We start from the raw sequence: 16922 nt of genomic DNA, 5'->3' as shown, positions 1-16922 counted from the left end.
ATGTTTTAATTACATTAAGATATTTCCGCTTTTTAAGGGGTAACAGTGATAATAGTCCCCCCCCTCCACCCACCCAACATACTGGGTTGTAGCTTTATTCAACGACAGAAATACAAAGTCGCTGTTGTTACAATACCACCCAAGACAGCTTGCTACATAGCAGACATTTTATTAATACCGACTCTCGAATCGCGAGTTATAATTGGAGACAAACGCTACCCGGACTCATTTAATGCGACACAGGGGATTAATGGCTGCAGTCAATGTACTGATCTCCTCTCATTGTTTACATTTCGAAACGGTGTGCTCGCGGCGTTTGCGAGACTGTCATTGACATGAGATAAAATCTAAGCTCGCGGTGATGAGAAATATCACGAAATTGATGTGAATAAATACACCCCGGATCAGTATTAATCCAGCAAGTAGCTAACTAGCCCTATGTGCTAACCAGCCCTGCTCGATTTTTACTGTTTCGCTCCGGAGATGGCAAGTTAGCCTCCTTTTTAAATAAATAAATAAATAAATTTGCTCTTCTCCTGCATGGATCTCATGGACACCCAAATGACCGAGGAGCTATAGCGGAAGGTGAACCCAAAGGACAGACAAAATCCTCTGAACTTAACTGTCGCAGGTAAGTTTACTGAAAACAACATAGATGTTGTCTTATCACAGACTTCTTAAAGAGCGGATGTTTTCGCTGGCACCACTGCCAAAATGCCACCAATAACTGCACATGCATAGTTTTTGTACAGCGACCAAGCGGTTTGCATCTTTTCTTCCCAGGGTGCACGATGTTTAGTGTACCTCAAAGCTCCAAGTCCGAGTTCCTGGACAAAGCCAGGCAGGCCAGAGAGGAGAGAAAGGGGCACAAGGAGAAGGAGAGAGCAGCAATTATCATTCAAGCTCTGGTCAGAAGATTTATATGTCGCTGCAGGCTCCAGAAGCAAATAAGGTGATCACTTGTTTCTTGTTGCAGATTTCTTAGAAAACTGTGATTTAAAGAGCTTGGTTCACTGCTTTTACCATAGATGCAATGAGTGAATATTATATTCATTGTATGTGTGTGTGTGTGTGTGTGCGCGTTTCCCCTTTTCTCTAAACAGGAAAGAGATTGATGACTATTTTCAAGCTTCTGAAACTGGGACATCTAAAAGAAATGCACTTTCAATTTTCAAAATTGCTCGCAAATTACTATTCATATATTGCCAAGAGGATAAGATGGTGAGTTACCAGCTATACAAGTATTTAAATCAATATGTTAATAATAACCATTGTCATATAGCTGGTAAAAGTAAGTTGAGTTTCATATCTGCACTTGCCATTATTGATACTTTTGACAGACCCTTGAGGGTTGTGTAAACTTAGCAGTAGTAGTTTATACACATGTCATTTGGTCTGCAATTCAAGTGGCTCTTATTTTGTTTTTCAGAGGTTTGAGAAGCTCTGTCGTGTTATCCTGGCCAGCATGGAGGTTGAAAATGAACCAAAGGTAAACATGCATGCGTTTAAAGTCTCTTCTTGCTGAACACTTTTTCAATCGGATTCTCATCTTAATGGCTGTTTGGCCCTCAGGTGTGGTATGTTTCTTTGGCTCTGTCCAAAGACCTCACTATTCCCTGGCTCAAACAGATAAAAGATGTGCTTTGGACTTGCTGTCAACTGCTGAAAAATTTAAAGGTTAGCCTTAATTTAAACCTGGAAAATAGGTTTTGATATTCATTTTGTCACTGTAAATGTGCAGTAATAAAAATAATTGCGTGTTTTGTGATTTCCAGCCTGACATACTTCAGGACAACAAACTGGTGACACTGTACCTTACCATGCTAGTAACCTTCACAGACACGTCAACCTGGCGCATAGTCAGGGGAAAGGGTAAGCCTGAAGTCAAGCTTTGGCAAAGGTCTCATGGTCTTGCATTTTGCAAGGAAGAAAAATATAATTTCCTCTGAATATTTTAGGTGAGGCTCTCAGGCCTGCTTTGACACGGATTTGTGAAAATATTATGGGCCATCTCAATCAAAAGGGATTCTACTCAATACTGCAGGTTCAGTATTACGACTCATTTGCTCATTTTTATAAAGATATGCATTGAAATAGTGTGACATTGCCTTTCTTCTGAAATGCAAAGCTCACTGTATGTCAGCTCTTCTTCTTTAGATCTTGCTGACCAATGGCTTGGCTCGTTCTAAACCGTCTCTGTCCAAAGGCACTTTGACAGCCATTTTCACTTTGTCATTACGGTAAGATAATATTTTAGCTTTAATTAAGCAGAGGAGACATGTTAATTACTGTTTGTTCTGTTTATAAATTATATTTTTGTTTTCAGGCTACGTTTGTAACTAAATCAAGTATTTTTCAGGCCCGTCATTGCGGCTCACTTTTCTGAGAATCTGCTGAGATCATTCCTCATCCACATCATGTCAGTTCCAGCCATCATAACCCACCTCAGTGGGCTTACTCCAGAGGTAAAAGCACTGTGGTGTGTGTTTTTCATTGCATAGTGAGACAATGTAATAAAATGTAAGGAAGTATTTATTAATGTTTTCTTTGCCCCAACAGTGCATGACATCTATCCAGACGCATGACCTGCTGCGGAAATTCATTCTGTTTCTCAGTAGAGAAGAACAGTGTTCGGACATCTGTGTGTGTCTTGAGGGCAGCCACACACTGTGTCTACTAGGTATAGTATTTTGGTTCAGAGAATTGTGCACTTTCAGTCAGTTGCATCTTGTGTACAAATTAATAAACAACTAAGTAATATCTATTTAAATGTCTCCCTCTCATTTTTGATAGGAAACCTAATTCACTTAGGCTACCTTAATGAGAAAGTGCTTGAAGAGGAGGCCAACCACTTTGTGAAGGACCTGACTGACATGCTGTCCTACTGCCAGAGATATGTATCCCAGAAGAAGTCCAACCTAACTCACTGGCACCAAGTGCTGGGCTGGTTCTCGCAAACTGTGGACTATGGGTAAGTTAAATTCTTCATGTTTGTTTAAATCATACGAATGAGTTCATATTCACTTGGAATAGTGATTCCCAAAGCTTCAATTCAAAACTTAGACTGTATATTAAGCTACCATGGCTGGTTCATTTCACATACCTAAGGAGGTATGGAGATGTCTAGGAGAAAGGCCATTGGACTTTTTAACCTGATTGTTTAACACAATCTTGGAGCGTGAAAGGATACCTGAGTGAAGTGCAATGGAGAACCGATTTTCAAGAACAAAGGTGCAAAGTTGTAGCAGCTACAGAGGGATAAGGTTGATGAGCCGTACCATGAATATATGGGAAAAAGATGTTGAACCTAGTTTAAGAAGAGCCATGGAGGAGGAAGGAGCAGCAGTATGGCTTCATGCTGAGAAGGAGTACTTTCCCGCTTTGTGAATAATACATTATGTATGTAGTCCGTGAAGGGAATAAACATGAAACAATCAACAATCTATCATACACATGCAGTGTTTGCTTTGAAAGTGTTGTATAGAGAAGATCAGAAGGAGTTGTGCTTTGTTTTTGTGGATCTGGAGAAATCATATAATAGGGTACCAAGAGAGGAACTGTAGTACTGCACGAGGAAATCAGAATAGGCAGAGAGGTATATGAGGGTGGTGCAGTGGTGAGGCGAGTGGTAGGAGTTACAGGAGTTACTCTTGCCAGATGATGTCTGACAAGAGTCTGCATATACTATGATGTTTGAAGATGGCATTGTGACAAGGAAACAGGTGGTAAGATGAAGCTACAAGAAGTAGAGATAGTGAAGCTAGACGAGTTTAAATACGTGGTTTTGATCATCCAACCAGAGAGCAGGCGAAGCTTGAGGTGACAGAGTTGAAGATATTAAATTTTATTTGGGAGTGACCAGGATAGAGAAGATTAGAGGGACAAGTCAGATAGAGCAGTTTGGAGAAAGGCAGGGCTGAGATGGTTTGTAGGAGGGATAGTAGAAATACAGTAGATATACAGGAGAAAGGACGGTAAAGATGGAGCTGCCATGCAGGAGGAAAAGAAAGATTCATGGATGTCATGAAGGAGGACGAGTCGAGGGTTGGTGTGACAGAGGAGGATACTCGAGATAGGCTGAAATGGAGGTAGATGATCCGCTTTGTCGACCCTTGAAGCGAGCAACTAAAAGAAGAAGAAAATATGTCTACATTATATTCTTGCATACTTTCACTTTTCTTTTGCTAAAAAAATGATGAAAGAAATAGTGTACTTAACTATTTTGTCCCACCTGCATTATCTGTCTTCTGTTCTCTGCAGTCTTAATGAGTCAATGCCCTTGGTAACAAAACAGCTTCAGCACCTGTGGGGCGTACCTGTTATCAGAACTCTTTTCAGTGACGTCCTTTCTAAAAAGCTAGAGAGTCAGGAGCCCACTCCCCCACCACCACAACCTAGCACTTCACAAAATAATCTACCAGTTAAAAGTAAGTTCCTAAATTTTTAAATAAGCACAATGTGTTTTTTTAAATAAAGGTTTTGAATACTTTTTGAACTCATGTGTCTTTGTTTTTTTTTTTTTTAAAGACCTTTTCAAACGAGCATTTCAGAAGTCAGCCTCCGTGCGTAACATCCTGAAACCAGTCGGGGGGAAGCGGGTCGACTCAGCTGAAGTTCAGAAAGTGTGCAGCATCTGTGTGCTCTACCAGACTGCTCTGTCTACACTGACGCAAATACGCCTCCAGATACTCACCGGTCAGTCCAAAGACCTGGTATTTTATCAAGACTTGAAAGTACGAAGGATACAATACTAAGTCCATGCTCATTCTGTTTTTGTTTTTTTTTGAAGGTCTTACACATCTTGATGACCTTTTGCCCAAACTTTGGGCTTTCATCTGTGAGCTGGGTCCTCAGGGAGGCCTCAAACTCTTCATGGAGTGTCTGAACAATGACACCGAAGAGTCAAAACAGCTCCTTGCTATGCTCATGCTCTTCTGTGACTGCTCGCGGCACCTAATCACGTAATTTCACAGATTATTTATTTATTTTCATTAGCCATGCTTTCTAAAAGGTGGTTGCAGCATTTTATGACAAACCTTCAATGTGTTACAGAATTCTGGATGACATTGAAGTATATGAGGAACAAACGTCCTTCAAGATAGAGGAACTCGTTACTATCTCCTCTTTTCTGAACACATTTGTGTACAAGATGATATGGGATGGCATCTTAGGTGAGTGCGGTGTCACGATGGCACCTGTTACACAGGTCATGCTCTCTTATTGAAACGTCTGTTGTGTATTTTGTGTTTAATAGAAAATGCAAAGGGAGAGAAACTGGAGTTGTTCCACAGTGTTCATGGCTGGCTGATGGTGCTTTATGAGCGAGACTGCAGGCGAAGGTTCACCCCTGACGACCACTGGCTGCGCAAGTAAATACAAACCCTTGTGTTTCAGAATGACATGTTTACGTGATATATACATTTTTTTTTTAATAAGCACACCTGTACATGTTGCTGCTGTTGCATTCAGGGATCTAAAGCCTAGCCTGTTGTTCCAAGAGTTGGAGAAAGGCAAGAAGAGAGCACAGCTTTTACTGCAGTACATCCCACATGTTATCCCACATAAAAATGTGAGTAAACGGAATTCTTTCATTTAAAGCAGTGAGAGGGGGGTCAGTTGTGTAATTATTTTTTCTCTCAATTTAGAGGGTGCTGCTGTTCAGGAACATTGTTACGAAGGAGAAAGAAAGCTTAGGACTGGTGGAAACGAGCTCTGCTTCGCCGCATGTCACCCATATTACCATTCGGCGCTCGCGGATGTTAGAGGTATGGCTTCAACCTGTCAAATAGATTTACTTGGACGAAAGCAAATATATTGTTCCTTAATGAAACCAGGATTTCCCTGTCTTAAGGATGGATATGACCAACTGCGCCGGTTACCAGTGAATTCCATAAAAGGGGTAATTCGGGTGAAGTTTGTGAACGACCTGGGTGTGGATGAGGCTGGAATCGACCAGGATGGTGTCTTCAAGGAGTTTTTAGAGGAGATCATTAAGAAAGTCTTTAATCCTGCTCTCAACCTCTTTAAGGTAACTCAAACAAATAGTTGACATTCTTCAAACCTGAAGCCTTAAGTAGCCAAATTTCAGTGTGTTTTCTTTTTTTCCTGAATATGTTGTGATGATTGTTTGTTGTAGACCACAAGTGGAAACGAGAGGCTGTATCCTTCGCCCACGTCTTACATCCATGAGAACCATTTGCAGCTGTTTGAGTTTGTGGGGAAGATGCTCGGGAAAGCTGTATATGAGGTAAGTGTCATGTCTAAAATATCTCAGATCTCTGAATACATTTCAAACAATGTGTTTGGTTGAGCTTCAGTGTTTCGCTGTCACTTTTGCCTATTCAGGGCATTGTTGTGGACGTCCCTTTTGCCTCGTTCTTCCTTAGCCAAGTCTTGGGTCACCACCACAGCACTTTCTACAGCTCCATTGATGAGCTTCCCTCACTGGATTCAGAGTTTTACAAGAACCTCACTTCCATTAAGGTAACTACACACACTTTTGACTTTGTCTTTTTTGCAATTTGCAGCTCACATTGTTGTATTTCAGTGTCTGATATCCAGGGCATATTTCACTTCTGATTTGTTTTCAGCGCTATGATGGAGATGTAGGGGACCTGGGGCTGACATTATCCTATGATGAGGATGTTATGGGGCAGGTAAGGATGGGATACATTTATACATTTTAATTCATAAATATACAAAATACATTAGTTAAGAGTTAACTGTATGTTTCATTGTAGCTTGTCTGTCATGAGTTGATACCTGGGGGAAAAACCATGCCAGTTACCAATGAAAACAAGTATGTGCATTTAAATTCAGTAAAACAATAACAGGGTATGAAAGAACTTCATGTCTGAAATATTGTTTTGTTGACTTTTTTGTATTCTGTAGAATTCGCCAGATATCTTGATGACGTTAACTTTGTCATGTCCTGCAGAATCAGCTACATCCACCTCATGGCCCACTTCCGGATGCACACACAGATTAAGGAGCAGACGGCTGCGTTTATCAGAGGCTTCCGCAGCATCATTAATCCAGAGTGGTTGCACATGTTTTCCACCCCTGAGGTTCAGCGTCTCATTTCAGGAGATAACGCTGAGATTGATCTAGATGACCTAAAGTATGTACCATTTTGCCTTTTTGTCTTTTTTTTGTTGTTGTTGTCATACTTCAAATATGGAGGATGTCTTTTGCTTGTAGCAAATGCTTTCTGTTTGTACAAACAGTTAAATATGTTCATCATTCTCAGGAAACACACGGTCTACTATGGAGGTTTTCACAGCAGCCATCGTGTCATCATCTGGCTGTGGGACATCCTGTCCAGTGATTTCAATGCTGAGGAGAGGGCTATGTTCCTCAAAGTAAGGTGTCATTTGTTAAGCCAGATGTTTTTTTATTGGTGCCACAGTAGTTTAACCATTTATTGTCTTTTTTATTTTATTTTTTATGTGTTTTCACAGTTTGTTACCAGCTGCTCAAGGCCACCTCTTCTAGGTTTTGCCTACCTCAAACCGCCTTTCTCCATCCGTTGTGTGGAAGTTTCAGATGATCAGGTAAGAATAAAAGAGTTAGGAATATATATTTTTAGACACTATCACAGTATATAATATCACAGTTATATAACAAAAAGCAGTGCAAACTTTAAAGAAGGTATTCACATTTCATTTTAGATAAAAGGTTTAGGAAATCTAGCTCCAACCTCTTTGTCAAAGAACCAAAGGTAATAGAAAGACAGGAAGAAAAAGTAATGTAGAATCCCTGAAATGGCTTGTTATGTTAAGCAAACATCATATATAAACAATAGTGAAGGTAGTGGTATGGTATTATATGACAGAAGAAAGAAAGAGCTGGATGAGCTCTGAGGTGTACAATTAAAATCTAGAGAGGGCTACAATTTCTATTCAGATTCAGCCTGGAGAACCAAGGTTAAGCAGACAGTTGCCTGAATCATTTACATTCATTAGATAATGTTCTCAGTGGGATCGCTGTATTTCACTTGCTGAAGACAAAATTTAGGCTAACAAACACCAACTTCCCAGACAAATCATCACAAAGGAGAAAACGCATTGTTTGGTGATCTTAGTGAGTTTCAGCCTTGAAAGGTTCTCCAAAAGCTGTTAAACATCAACATTTTATTTATGATTGTGTTTATTTGTCCTGGTATATTTGATTGGAACTCCTGAAAATAAAGGACTGTGTATGAAGATAGCTGTCAAGCCTTCTGCAGTTGATTAAGTTAAACCTAAAGGTCTATACCAATATAATGTGCTGCTAGGTTAATTCCTGTGTTATGATTGTGTCCTTGTGTTCTGATGAATTTGACATTTTCTCCGATGTGCGTAGGACACTGGGGACACCCTCGGCAGTGTCCTCCGGGGCTTCTTCACTATCCGAAAGAGGGAACCTGGTGGGCGACTTCCGACTTCATCTACATGTTTCAACCTGCTCAAGCTCCCCAACTACAGCAAGAAAAGCATCCTACGTGACAAGCTGCGCTACGCTATCAGTATGAACACAGGCTTTGAGCTCTCCTAACTCTGTTGCATCAGGACAATCTGCACAGGAGGGCTGTATTATACAGTCTGATACCAAGCAAGAGGCTCGGCTTACCTGCATTGGAGCCTTTAACATCAAAGGGGCATCACTCAAACAAAACAGGACTCTTGAAGGACCCTTTACTTCTTTTTTGTCTCTTTTATAATCTGGATGAGCTCTAAGGGAGTGAGCTCCAGTTAAGCTGTGTCTCCCATCAAAAGGGGGATGCTGTTTCTGCAGAACAATCCAATTTCTAACATCTTCCTCTCTCTTTTTACCCCTCCAGAAACTGAGTATACATGTTTCTCAGGCTTAACAGATTAATGAGTCTAACACTCCCACTTTAAGCGAACTGGAAAGCAATACAGAAGCAATGCAAGCCATTACACACCTTGTCGACTCACTTGTGTAAAACTAAGCGATGCATTGTTAATATACTTGTAAGCTTGGATTCCATTATCCCGTCACCCTACAGCTTATATTGAATGAGTCTTAATGTGTCTTTCCTGAACATGATGCTTCTTGTTTAAGTGGAAGACAAATCAATGTTTTGTGTTCAGTCTCCTTGAAGGAGTGGTGGCTCATAATGCCGATCCTTTTGGTTCCGTTCCGTTATGTCCCGTTTTTAAGAAAAATCGTTTTTGAGCTCTGTCCCTTTTCTCCCCACTAAAAGACATTGGGTCCACCTGAGAGAGACGTTGGCCTTCTAGTTTTCATGTTCCCAGTAGATCTGAAAACCAACAATCTGCCTCAGTTCCAGTGACGCAGCAAATAATCCCCTAAAAGGTTTGATCTTACTCTTTGATTTAAGAAAAAGAAAAGAAAGATGTCGTTTCTGTAGCATCAGTTACTTTTGACCAAAAGAACTGGAAATGTTTTGTCAGTATTTGTGTTTGCAGCTGTTCCATGTTGCACAACTTCCACCTTAAAAACACGAAGAAGAGCAAAGCAAACCAGTCTTCTTACTCTGTGTATCTAATGCTAGGGAGAAAAAAAATCTCACTACACCTTGGATTAATGCCGAGTGCCTCATGAATCGTCGTCACCTGTTGCTCACATGCTTGACTGTGTTTCAACCGTAACCAATAACCACGATTTGGAAACAAGCCATAGAAATGTGGGGGCTATGGTCCTGGATATATTCTCTGCTTATTGGAACAACACAGAGCGGAACCACTGTAATACCACAACAACCGGGGAGGGTTTCACTACAATGCTCTCTGATCTCTGTGGACTTCTGAAGCCATGTGGAAAAGAATTTGAGGTTTTAAAACCTCATAAGATGATGTCATGGACTGGTTCGTCAACCAAATGTGACCGCTTGACTTGATGATGTTCCCTCGGAAACGTTGCACACAATTTTGCTGTTTACGGCAGTTGGAGGGGAGGGGGAAAGGGACATGAGGGTGAATGTGACTTTATAAGCTTAAAATTTTTTTACCTTACACAGGGTTCATTTACAGCAGAAAGTCCAGGCAGAGACTTTTGGTTATTTGGAGAAAAAAAAAAAAAAAAAAAGGACTGCATCATTAAAAGCGATAGAAGAAGAAGGAAAAGTCTAATCTTAACAAAGTTCTTTATTATGCAAAAAAAAAGTTTTGTTATGAATGAAAATGGAGATTTTTGTTAATATGTAACCATGTTTCTAAGAAGTTATATGATGGCCACTAACTCGTGAAAAAAATAAGTGATTTATAATGAAAATGCAACCATTACATATATACACATAAGACTGGTTGTAATAAATTGATCTAAAATCTACTAATGATGTTAAAATCAAACCTGACAAATCAGTTAAGGGGATCCTTAAAGTATTCGAGCAAGAACTGAAAGCACTGCAAATGGATTTATATGACACACTACTGCAACTGCTCACGAGTGTGTGCGTGTGTGTGTGCGCGTGTGTAAGAGTGGTGAAAGATACCTCACATGCTTGTCTGTCTCCCGATGAGGTGGCTCATCTGTTTAAATGATGTCAAGAGAAGACTTTGAGTGTACCAGTGATTGCTGATGCTGACTCTTTTAGTACAACAAATGAATAAATAAAAAGAAATTATCCCGGAAATGTTTTCAACCGCTCTTTGTAAGTTTTTTGCTCCCCCTTTCTCTTTTTAAAAGTGAATGTCTATGAATCTCGCTGCATTATAGTAAGGCGCATTATTGATTTAAAAAATATCCCATGTAAGATTTGTCCATTTGTAACATCCTGTAATGTTAAATCGTGTACACAAGTGTTATATAAATCATTTGATCACAATTTGTGGGTTTTTTTCATTCGTTAATTAGTTGATTACAAACACCTGTAGAGCGAGATCCTGTTTAGAAAAAGAAAAGAAAAGAAAGAAACCGCAGAGTGGAGCCACGCATGGGCCCGAGACACAGGCCTCTGTAAAAGGCTGTAATTCACAGAACGCATGAGACATTAACATCAGGCTGTGGGACTGATACGTTTTCTGGTTCCCTTGAATACCGTGGATGGGGGATTATCGTGTAAATACGCGCGTCTAAGGCAAACTCTCCATTGCGCGCTCTCTCTGATTGCACCGTGTGACCCTTCATGAGAGGTGGACGGTGCTGCTGGGAAAGCTGCTGGTCATTTTTACTCCGGCTGCTGCCTGAGACTGAAGCTCCTCAATAACCATGAGCCGTCCGCCGAGTCCGACTCCAGCACGATGGTTTAAGGCGCTGCGCAGGTAAAAAAAAAAAAAAAAAAAAATAAGTAAAAAGACCTCTGTTTTGGCCTACTTGCGAGAAATTGAGACTCATTATTGTAAATGACCTTAGATTAGATACAGCTGTTCTGAGTGGCTCTGCTTAAGCGTCCAGCTTTGTTAGTTTTATGTCCATCACCTGACCGTCTGCAGTTATTCGGATTTTCAGTATATGCCGGTGGGAGGCTCTTGCTGAGCGGGTGCACAAGCTTAACTTCACACTGCTTCATTCAGAAAGGCCAGCGGTAGAGATTTATTGACTGACACAGACAGACATGAGTAGAAAAGTAAAGGCGTGCTCTGCTTGTCAGAGAAATGGACGGCTAACATGCAGAAGGTGCAGTGATAAACGTGTGTGTGTGTGTGTGTGTGTGTGTGTGTGTGGGGGGTGGGGGGGGGGAGTGATTGTGCGTATTCGCTTTGTGATGTTAAAACTAGCGTACTCTTACAGGACCAGGCTGGGGGATCCCTGTCTGAAGACGTATCCGCTGGAAAGCGTGGATCTCCTGAAGAGGGCTAGAGTCGCCTTTCAAGCTGGACGTACCGTCAAAGAGAACTTCAGATTGGCTCAGCTGGAGGCTGTGGTGCAGATGCTGGAGGAACACGAGTGTGACTTTGTGGATGCACTTGGAAGGGACCTCCGCAAGGTCAGGGCATAAGCGGTCTCCCTGCAGGGTTGTTGTTTTTAATAGTGAGAACTGATGGTAGAGTCAAATGTTTTTGGGTTTGTTTTTTTGTTTTTCTTTGAATTCATATTTGTCTACTCCGTTTTTAACCAGCCTCGGTTTGAAACAGTTGTGTCTGAACTGATCCTGGTCAAGAATGAGGCTGTATATGCTATTAACAACTTAAAGAAGTGGATGCAGCCACAGAAAGTGGAAAGGAACCTGGTAAGACTGTTGTTTAAATCATCTCGATAATGTTACTGGGATTAATCATGACCTTTTTTGAGAGAACATTCCACGTACTGCTACAAAGAAATGTATTGTGCTGAGCCCTCCAAAGCAGATTAAAACACAAGTTGCATTGCCCCTTTCTAAAGGAATAAAATGAGCTCATGTGGTTTTTCTGTTTGTGTCATGATGAACCTTACCAGCTTTTTACTTGTGCTGTTTCACTTGTAATCTAATTTGTTCGGTCTGTGTAGTCCACCACGCTGGACGACTGTCTGGTGATCAGTGAACCGCTGGGAGTGGTGCTTATCATTGGGACCTGGTGTAGTCCTGTACAAATGTGCCTTGTGCCACTGGTCGGGGCCATTGCAGCAGGTGCAGCCAGCATTATTTCATCATTTAGTTCTCCTGCACTCAGGCTAACTGACAGCAACTGATGTTTTATTTTCCATTTGTGTAGGAAACTGTGCAATCATCAGCCCCTCTGAGTGTACTGTGCACACAACAGAGCTTCTCCATCGTCTAATTCCCTTCTACTTGGATAATGTGAGTAAGCAAGCATAAAGGAAGGGACTGATTTGTCCCTGCAAGAACTAAAATATCAAAGGCAATACTTTCTTTTTTTGCTCTGAAGCTGATTAGACTGCACACTATGGATTTTTACCTCACTCACTTTAACATAAGAATAACTGACTTTGGCTGCTACAGTGAGAGTGAAACACTCCATACTTTTAGCTTCCAGCAGAATAATTTGTCTCGTTTGTATGAATCTGTTTGAGCAGGTACCCTTTTATTGGCCTGTAATCAAATGAACTTTCATTTGGTGAGATTACACTTTCAGATACTTAAATCTGGCATTTCAGAATTGAGCACTTTGTCATCCATGACTGAATATCTGACTCACCAGTGATAGTGTGTGTGTGTGTGTGTGTGTGCGCGCGCTTTTAGTTTAGTTAAATTATAAGAGCTGCTTGTTTGAAGAGGGGGAACATTATCTCATACAAAACTCTTCTTTTCCTCAAGGAATGCTTCCATGTGATTCTTGCAGGCATGAGTGACTTGCCTGAAGTGATTGAGCTCAAATTTGATCACGTTTTCTTCACAGGTAATTTTTTTTTTTTTTTTTATTAGTCATCCTTTAATTTAAAAAAAAAAAGTGTTCTTTGAATTGTTCACTGTTTAAGCTTGGCTGTCACTCTGCAGGAAACAAAGAGGATGGAAGCAAAATTGCTCTGGCTGCCGCCCGCACACTCACACCTGTCACCTTGATTCTGGGAGGGAAGAACCCGTGTTACGTGGACCAGCACTGTGACATTTCCACCACTGTGCAGCGCATTGCTTGGGCACGTTTTCATAATGCTGGACAGAGTTTGGTGGCTCCTGACTACATTTTATGCCACACAGATGTCAAAGCTCGGCTGGTGCAGGCCCTCAAGTGCTGCCTGATGGAGTTTTATGGCTCTAATCCCCAAGAGTCACGTAGCTTTGGCCGGATAGTCAATCTAGAGATCTTTAACCGTACTAGAGATATATTATGGAGATCTGGCAAGGTGGCTGTGGGTGGGCATGTGATAGAAGCAGAGAAATATATTGGTATGAAAAGCTGAATTCCTTGACATAAATATATTGCACTTATTAGATTGCTTTAACATGGCTGTAATTTTATTTTATTTTTAATCTGAAGCCCCAACAGTTCTGACAGATGTGGCTGAATCAGACCTCGTCATGCAAAAGGAGATCTTTGGTCCAGTTCTTCCTATTTTGACTGTAAACAATGTGGATGAGGCTATTGGCTTTATCAATAAGCAAGAAAAGCCCCTCTGTGTGTATGCATATTCCACCAACGGCAAGGTAGGTGTACGAGGCAAATTGAAGGGAGGGGGGGGACTGAAGCCAGAATTCATTGTAGGATTTATTCTGATCATGTGGTGGTTTTTCTGACACTGCAGGTCATTTCAAGACTCATGAGTGAGACCTGCAGTGGAAGCTTTTGCTCTAATGATTGCATCCTGCAGAGTGTGATGGTGGCTCTACCTTTTGGTGGAGTAGGTAAGTCTAAGCTGTAATAGTACATGGATGGTGGGACAGTCTGTAAGTGATCTGCCAGTTTGACTGACCGACCTTTTTTTTTTTTTTTTTTTCCTCCTTTTTCCCGCTTTCTTTCCCCCCCTCCCCCCTTTTCTTTGAAGGTGCCAGTGGAATGGGTTCTTTCCATGGCCGCTACAGCTTTGATACCTTTTCTCACAAGAAATCCTGTCTGCTACGAAGCGCACGGTTTGAATGTGTGACCTACCTACGCTATCCACCCTTCGAGGACCGCAATCTGTCTCTAATGACATGGGCCAGCAGCCTTTCCCAGAAAAGCCAGGGCTGGTGCCAGATTATGTGACTGTGTGGGAGGGTAATGACAGCCACACTGGAATTAAACAAACTGCCACTTTTGTTATGAGCAGGCCATGGAAGACATAAGCGCATTATTATAGAATCAACAAGAATGGATTTCTATGGAGAAAATTGTTAACTGTATATTAACTTGTCTAAATGTATGTTTGAAACTTATAAAAAATGTATAGGACACAAATATTTTGGATGTACACTGTTTATTGTGATTTTATATTAAATGTGGGGAAAAAATGCATTAACATAAAAAAATCTATGTATTGTATTTACAGTTTGAATAAAGTATATGCATCTCAAAGGGTAATGCTTTTGTTTTAATCTTCATATGAGACTGGTCATTCTGGCCTCTTGTAGATTTTCTCTTCACTGCCCTCTTTCATAGACGCATATCTGGCAACTGTGAACAAGTAGTCACTTAACCTGAGTGGGAGGGAAAGGATATTTGTCAGCTATGTGGTAGAAGAAACGTGTTTCATATTTATTTTTAAAGGTACAACACTGACCTGTTCAAGAACTTGGCAACATCTGGATCTGCCTCGCCTGATCGCACAATTGGAGCAACGCTATGGGGAGGGGAACAGAACCAACTGCAGATTACTTCGTCATGCAGGACGACCTTACATAGATCATACTAAAACTAACCTGCGCTCTGCTCGCCGACAGACTGTCCGAGCTAAGTGCAAAGCTGCGCTGCTCTTCCCACCAGACTGTGAAAAAATAGGAGTATATATTAGTTCAACAGGGACACACAGACATTTGTAAAATCGTGCGCAGCTTACTGGTAAAATGAAGCTGGTTAAAGGAGGGAGTTCTTCTGTAAACTCATCAATCCAGGTCTCCAAGTCCACAATTGGCTGTGCAATAAATTTTGTTCGCTCTTGCAAAAAACAGAATAAAGTGTGATCACATGTGACACAATAAATAAAAACAGACTAACTTGATTAGCCAAAGCTATCATACTTATATGGCTTTCTCTTGCAGATGATCGAGGGGTAGCAATGTTGGAGCCCACATCTTGTAAAACGCACTGGATCTGTGGTGACAAAAGCCAAATGATGACAAACCTTATCTCTGTGAATTTACGGTGTAAGAACTGAAAGAAGTTAAGCAATGCAGTATGACAAAATCAAACCTTGTCCAACTGATGAGTGAATGTATGACCTTTATCGAGGCAAAACTCTCTTGCCAGCCTGTAAAAGTTAAGAATGTAACTTTAGACAAGGCATATCATAAAAAAATGCTAAAATGACATGCCATATTTGAATTGTAGAAATGTTACCCTATAGCTGATGACAGCTCGTCTGTATTCCCCAAGGCTTCAAAAATGTGATCTTCTTTTGGCCTCCTTTCTCCTGTAAATGTGCTTGAGAAACCTAAGAAAGAATCAAGACAAAGTTTTTTTTAAAAATACTGCTTATTCCAAAAGTACAGTGAGGTAGTGTTGTCTGAGTTACAATGATAAATAACCTTTGTCTCCTGTTTTGGTGTATATTTTGGGCACCCTGTTGTCTTCACCAGTGGCATAACTGTTTTGAAAAAGGAGCATATTAAAGGAAAGGTGTTTTAACATTTTTATATATTCACCAAACACTATATTAGGTACATCTTGCTTTAATCGGGTTGATCCCCTCTCCTGTCTTCAGAACTATAATTCTATGTGGCATAGATACAATAAGGTGCTGGAAACATTCCTCAGAGATTTTGATCTATATTAACATGACAACATCACACAATGATGCAGATTTGTCAGCTGTACATCCATGATGTAAATCTTCTGTTCCACCACATCTTAAAGGTGCTCTACTGGATTGAAATCTGGTGACTGCGGAGGGCATTTAAGTACAGTAAACTCATTGTTATGTTCAACAAACTAGTTTGAGATTATTTGAGTGGTATGGCACGTCAACTTGTCCTGCTGGAAGAGGATCGGTACACTTTGGTCATAAAGGGATGGACATGGTCAACAACAATACAGTTTCTAATAAAGTGGCCATTGAGTTTAATTCAGTTGTATGTTAGGAACTATCTGTATGGCAGCTACCAACCAGCAGTTTTGCTAGTTACACAGACAGTTACATGAAGAACATGAACAGAAGCACAACACTGTGCACACCAACGCTGACACAGGACTGTACAGTATAGCTACCTTCTGACTGAAAACAGGGTAAACAACGGTCTCTTTGTCCGATACTCGCTAATGAACCTGCATGTCCCTGGAAGGCCGCGAAGGAGAGAATGTCTGAAAACAAACGATGTCATTTTTAGCTACAACACAGTAGCAACAGCAGCAAGGGTAAACGATAGAATTGTCTTTTTTGTCCATCCGTGGTGTCCGTAGTTCATAGGCGTTTCCATTTCATCGCATGATTGGTCAACTCACCCG

General features: G+C 40.9%; 3 protein-coding genes across 5 annotated transcripts; 2 read left to right on the top strand and 1 right to left on the bottom strand.

The window, feature by feature from the left end:
• The first annotated feature begins 87 nt into the window (after positions 1-87).
• Positions 88-10792, top strand: ube3b (ubiquitin protein ligase E3B). Its single transcript, XM_031755400.2, has 27 exons — positions 88-631; positions 784-952; positions 1104-1221; positions 1430-1489; positions 1573-1677; positions 1776-1872; positions 1959-2044; positions 2158-2240; positions 2360-2465; positions 2560-2680; positions 2794-2971; positions 4261-4427; positions 4528-4695; positions 4790-4961; positions 5053-5171; positions 5255-5369; positions 5470-5569; positions 5646-5765; positions 5852-6028; positions 6137-6247; positions 6346-6483; positions 6591-6656; positions 6741-6799; positions 6938-7120; positions 7250-7361; positions 7461-7553; positions 8344-10792. The coding sequence occupies exons 2-27, from the start codon at positions 792-794 to the stop codon at positions 8533-8535; spliced, it is 3207 nt and encodes a 1068-aa protein (XP_031611260.1). The 5' UTR covers positions 88-631; positions 784-791; the 3' UTR covers positions 8536-10792.
• A 51-nt stretch (positions 10793-10843) lies between these two features.
• Positions 10844-14843, top strand: aldh3b2 (aldehyde dehydrogenase 3 family, member B2). 2 transcript variants are annotated; one of them, XM_031755514.2, is made up of 10 exons: positions 10844-11228; positions 11698-11893; positions 12026-12136; positions 12394-12514; positions 12600-12685; positions 13163-13244; positions 13343-13732; positions 13824-13990; positions 14089-14188; positions 14329-14837. In XM_031755514.2, the coding sequence occupies exons 1-10, from the start codon at positions 11176-11178 to the stop codon at positions 14526-14528; spliced, it is 1506 nt and encodes a 501-aa protein (XP_031611374.1). In that variant the 5' UTR covers positions 10844-11175; the 3' UTR covers positions 14529-14837. The 2 variants fall into 2 exon arrangements, with proteins under 2 accessions (XP_031611374.1, XP_031611373.1); XM_031755513.2 differs by lacking the exon at positions 10844-11228 and adding an exon at positions 11405-11583 and having other exon boundaries at positions 14329-14843.
• Positions 14819-16869, bottom strand: mmab (metabolism of cobalamin associated B). Of its 2 annotated transcripts, XM_031755516.2 has the most exons (9): positions 16686-16867; positions 16007-16065; positions 15819-15912; positions 15672-15729; positions 15500-15572; positions 15319-15416; positions 15182-15246; positions 15043-15102; positions 14819-14959 (listed from the first exon to the last, which is right to left on the bottom strand). In XM_031755516.2, exons 1-9 carry the CDS (start codon positions 16796-16798, stop codon positions 14875-14877), a joined length of 705 nt encoding a protein of 234 aa, XP_031611376.1. In that variant the 5' UTR covers positions 16799-16867; the 3' UTR covers positions 14819-14874. The 2 variants fall into 2 exon arrangements, with proteins under 2 accessions (XP_031611376.1, XP_031611375.1); XM_031755515.2 differs by having other exon boundaries at positions 15182-15416; positions 16686-16869.
• Positions 16870-16922: the final 53 nt, after the last annotated feature.

The sequence above is a fragment of the Oreochromis aureus genome, linkage group 12, assembly GCF_013358895.1.
Source record: "Oreochromis aureus strain Israel breed Guangdong linkage group 12, ZZ_aureus, whole genome shotgun sequence".
NCBI lineage: Eukaryota > Metazoa > Chordata > Actinopteri > Cichliformes > Cichlidae > Oreochromis > Oreochromis aureus.
Note: the sequence above shows the minus strand (reverse complement) of the source record. Positions and strands in the feature narration are given on the sequence as shown.

Excerpts from the sequence above, each read along its gene's own strand:
- aldh3b2 (XM_031755513.2), top strand. The coding sequence starts at position 11,522 with ATGAGTAGAAAAGTAAAGGCGTGCTCTGCTTGTCAGAGAAATGGACGG. Across the intron at positions 11,584-11,697 it reads GGACGGCTAACATGCAGAAG|GACCAGGCTGGGGGATCCCT; the intron begins GTGCAGTGATAA and ends GTACTCTTACAG. Across the intron at positions 13,733-13,823 it reads AGAAGCAGAGAAATATATTG|CCCCAACAGTTCTGACAGAT; the intron begins GTATGAAAAGCT and ends TTTAATCTGAAG.
- mmab (XM_031755515.2), bottom strand. The coding sequence starts at position 16,798 with ATGACATCGTTTGTTTTCAGACATTCTCTCCTTCGCGGCCTTCCAGGG. Across the intron at positions 16,066-16,685 it reads ACCCTGTTTTCAGTCAGAAG|TTATGCCACTGGTGAAGACA; the intron begins GTAGCTATACTG and ends TTTTCAAAACAG. Across the intron at positions 15,730-15,818 it reads GAGCTGTCATCAGCTATAGG|GCTGGCAAGAGAGTTTTGCC; the intron begins GTAACATTTCTA and ends TAACTTTTACAG.
- ube3b (XM_031755400.2), top strand. The coding sequence starts at position 792 with ATGTTTAGTGTACCTCAAAGCTCCAAGTCCGAGTTCCTGGACAAAGCC. Across the intron at positions 2,241-2,359 it reads ATTTTCACTTTGTCATTACG|GCCCGTCATTGCGGCTCACT; the intron begins GTAAGATAATAT and ends AGTATTTTTCAG. Across the intron at positions 5,766-5,851 it reads GGCGCTCGCGGATGTTAGAG|GATGGATATGACCAACTGCG; the intron begins GTATGGCTTCAA and ends CCCTGTCTTAAG.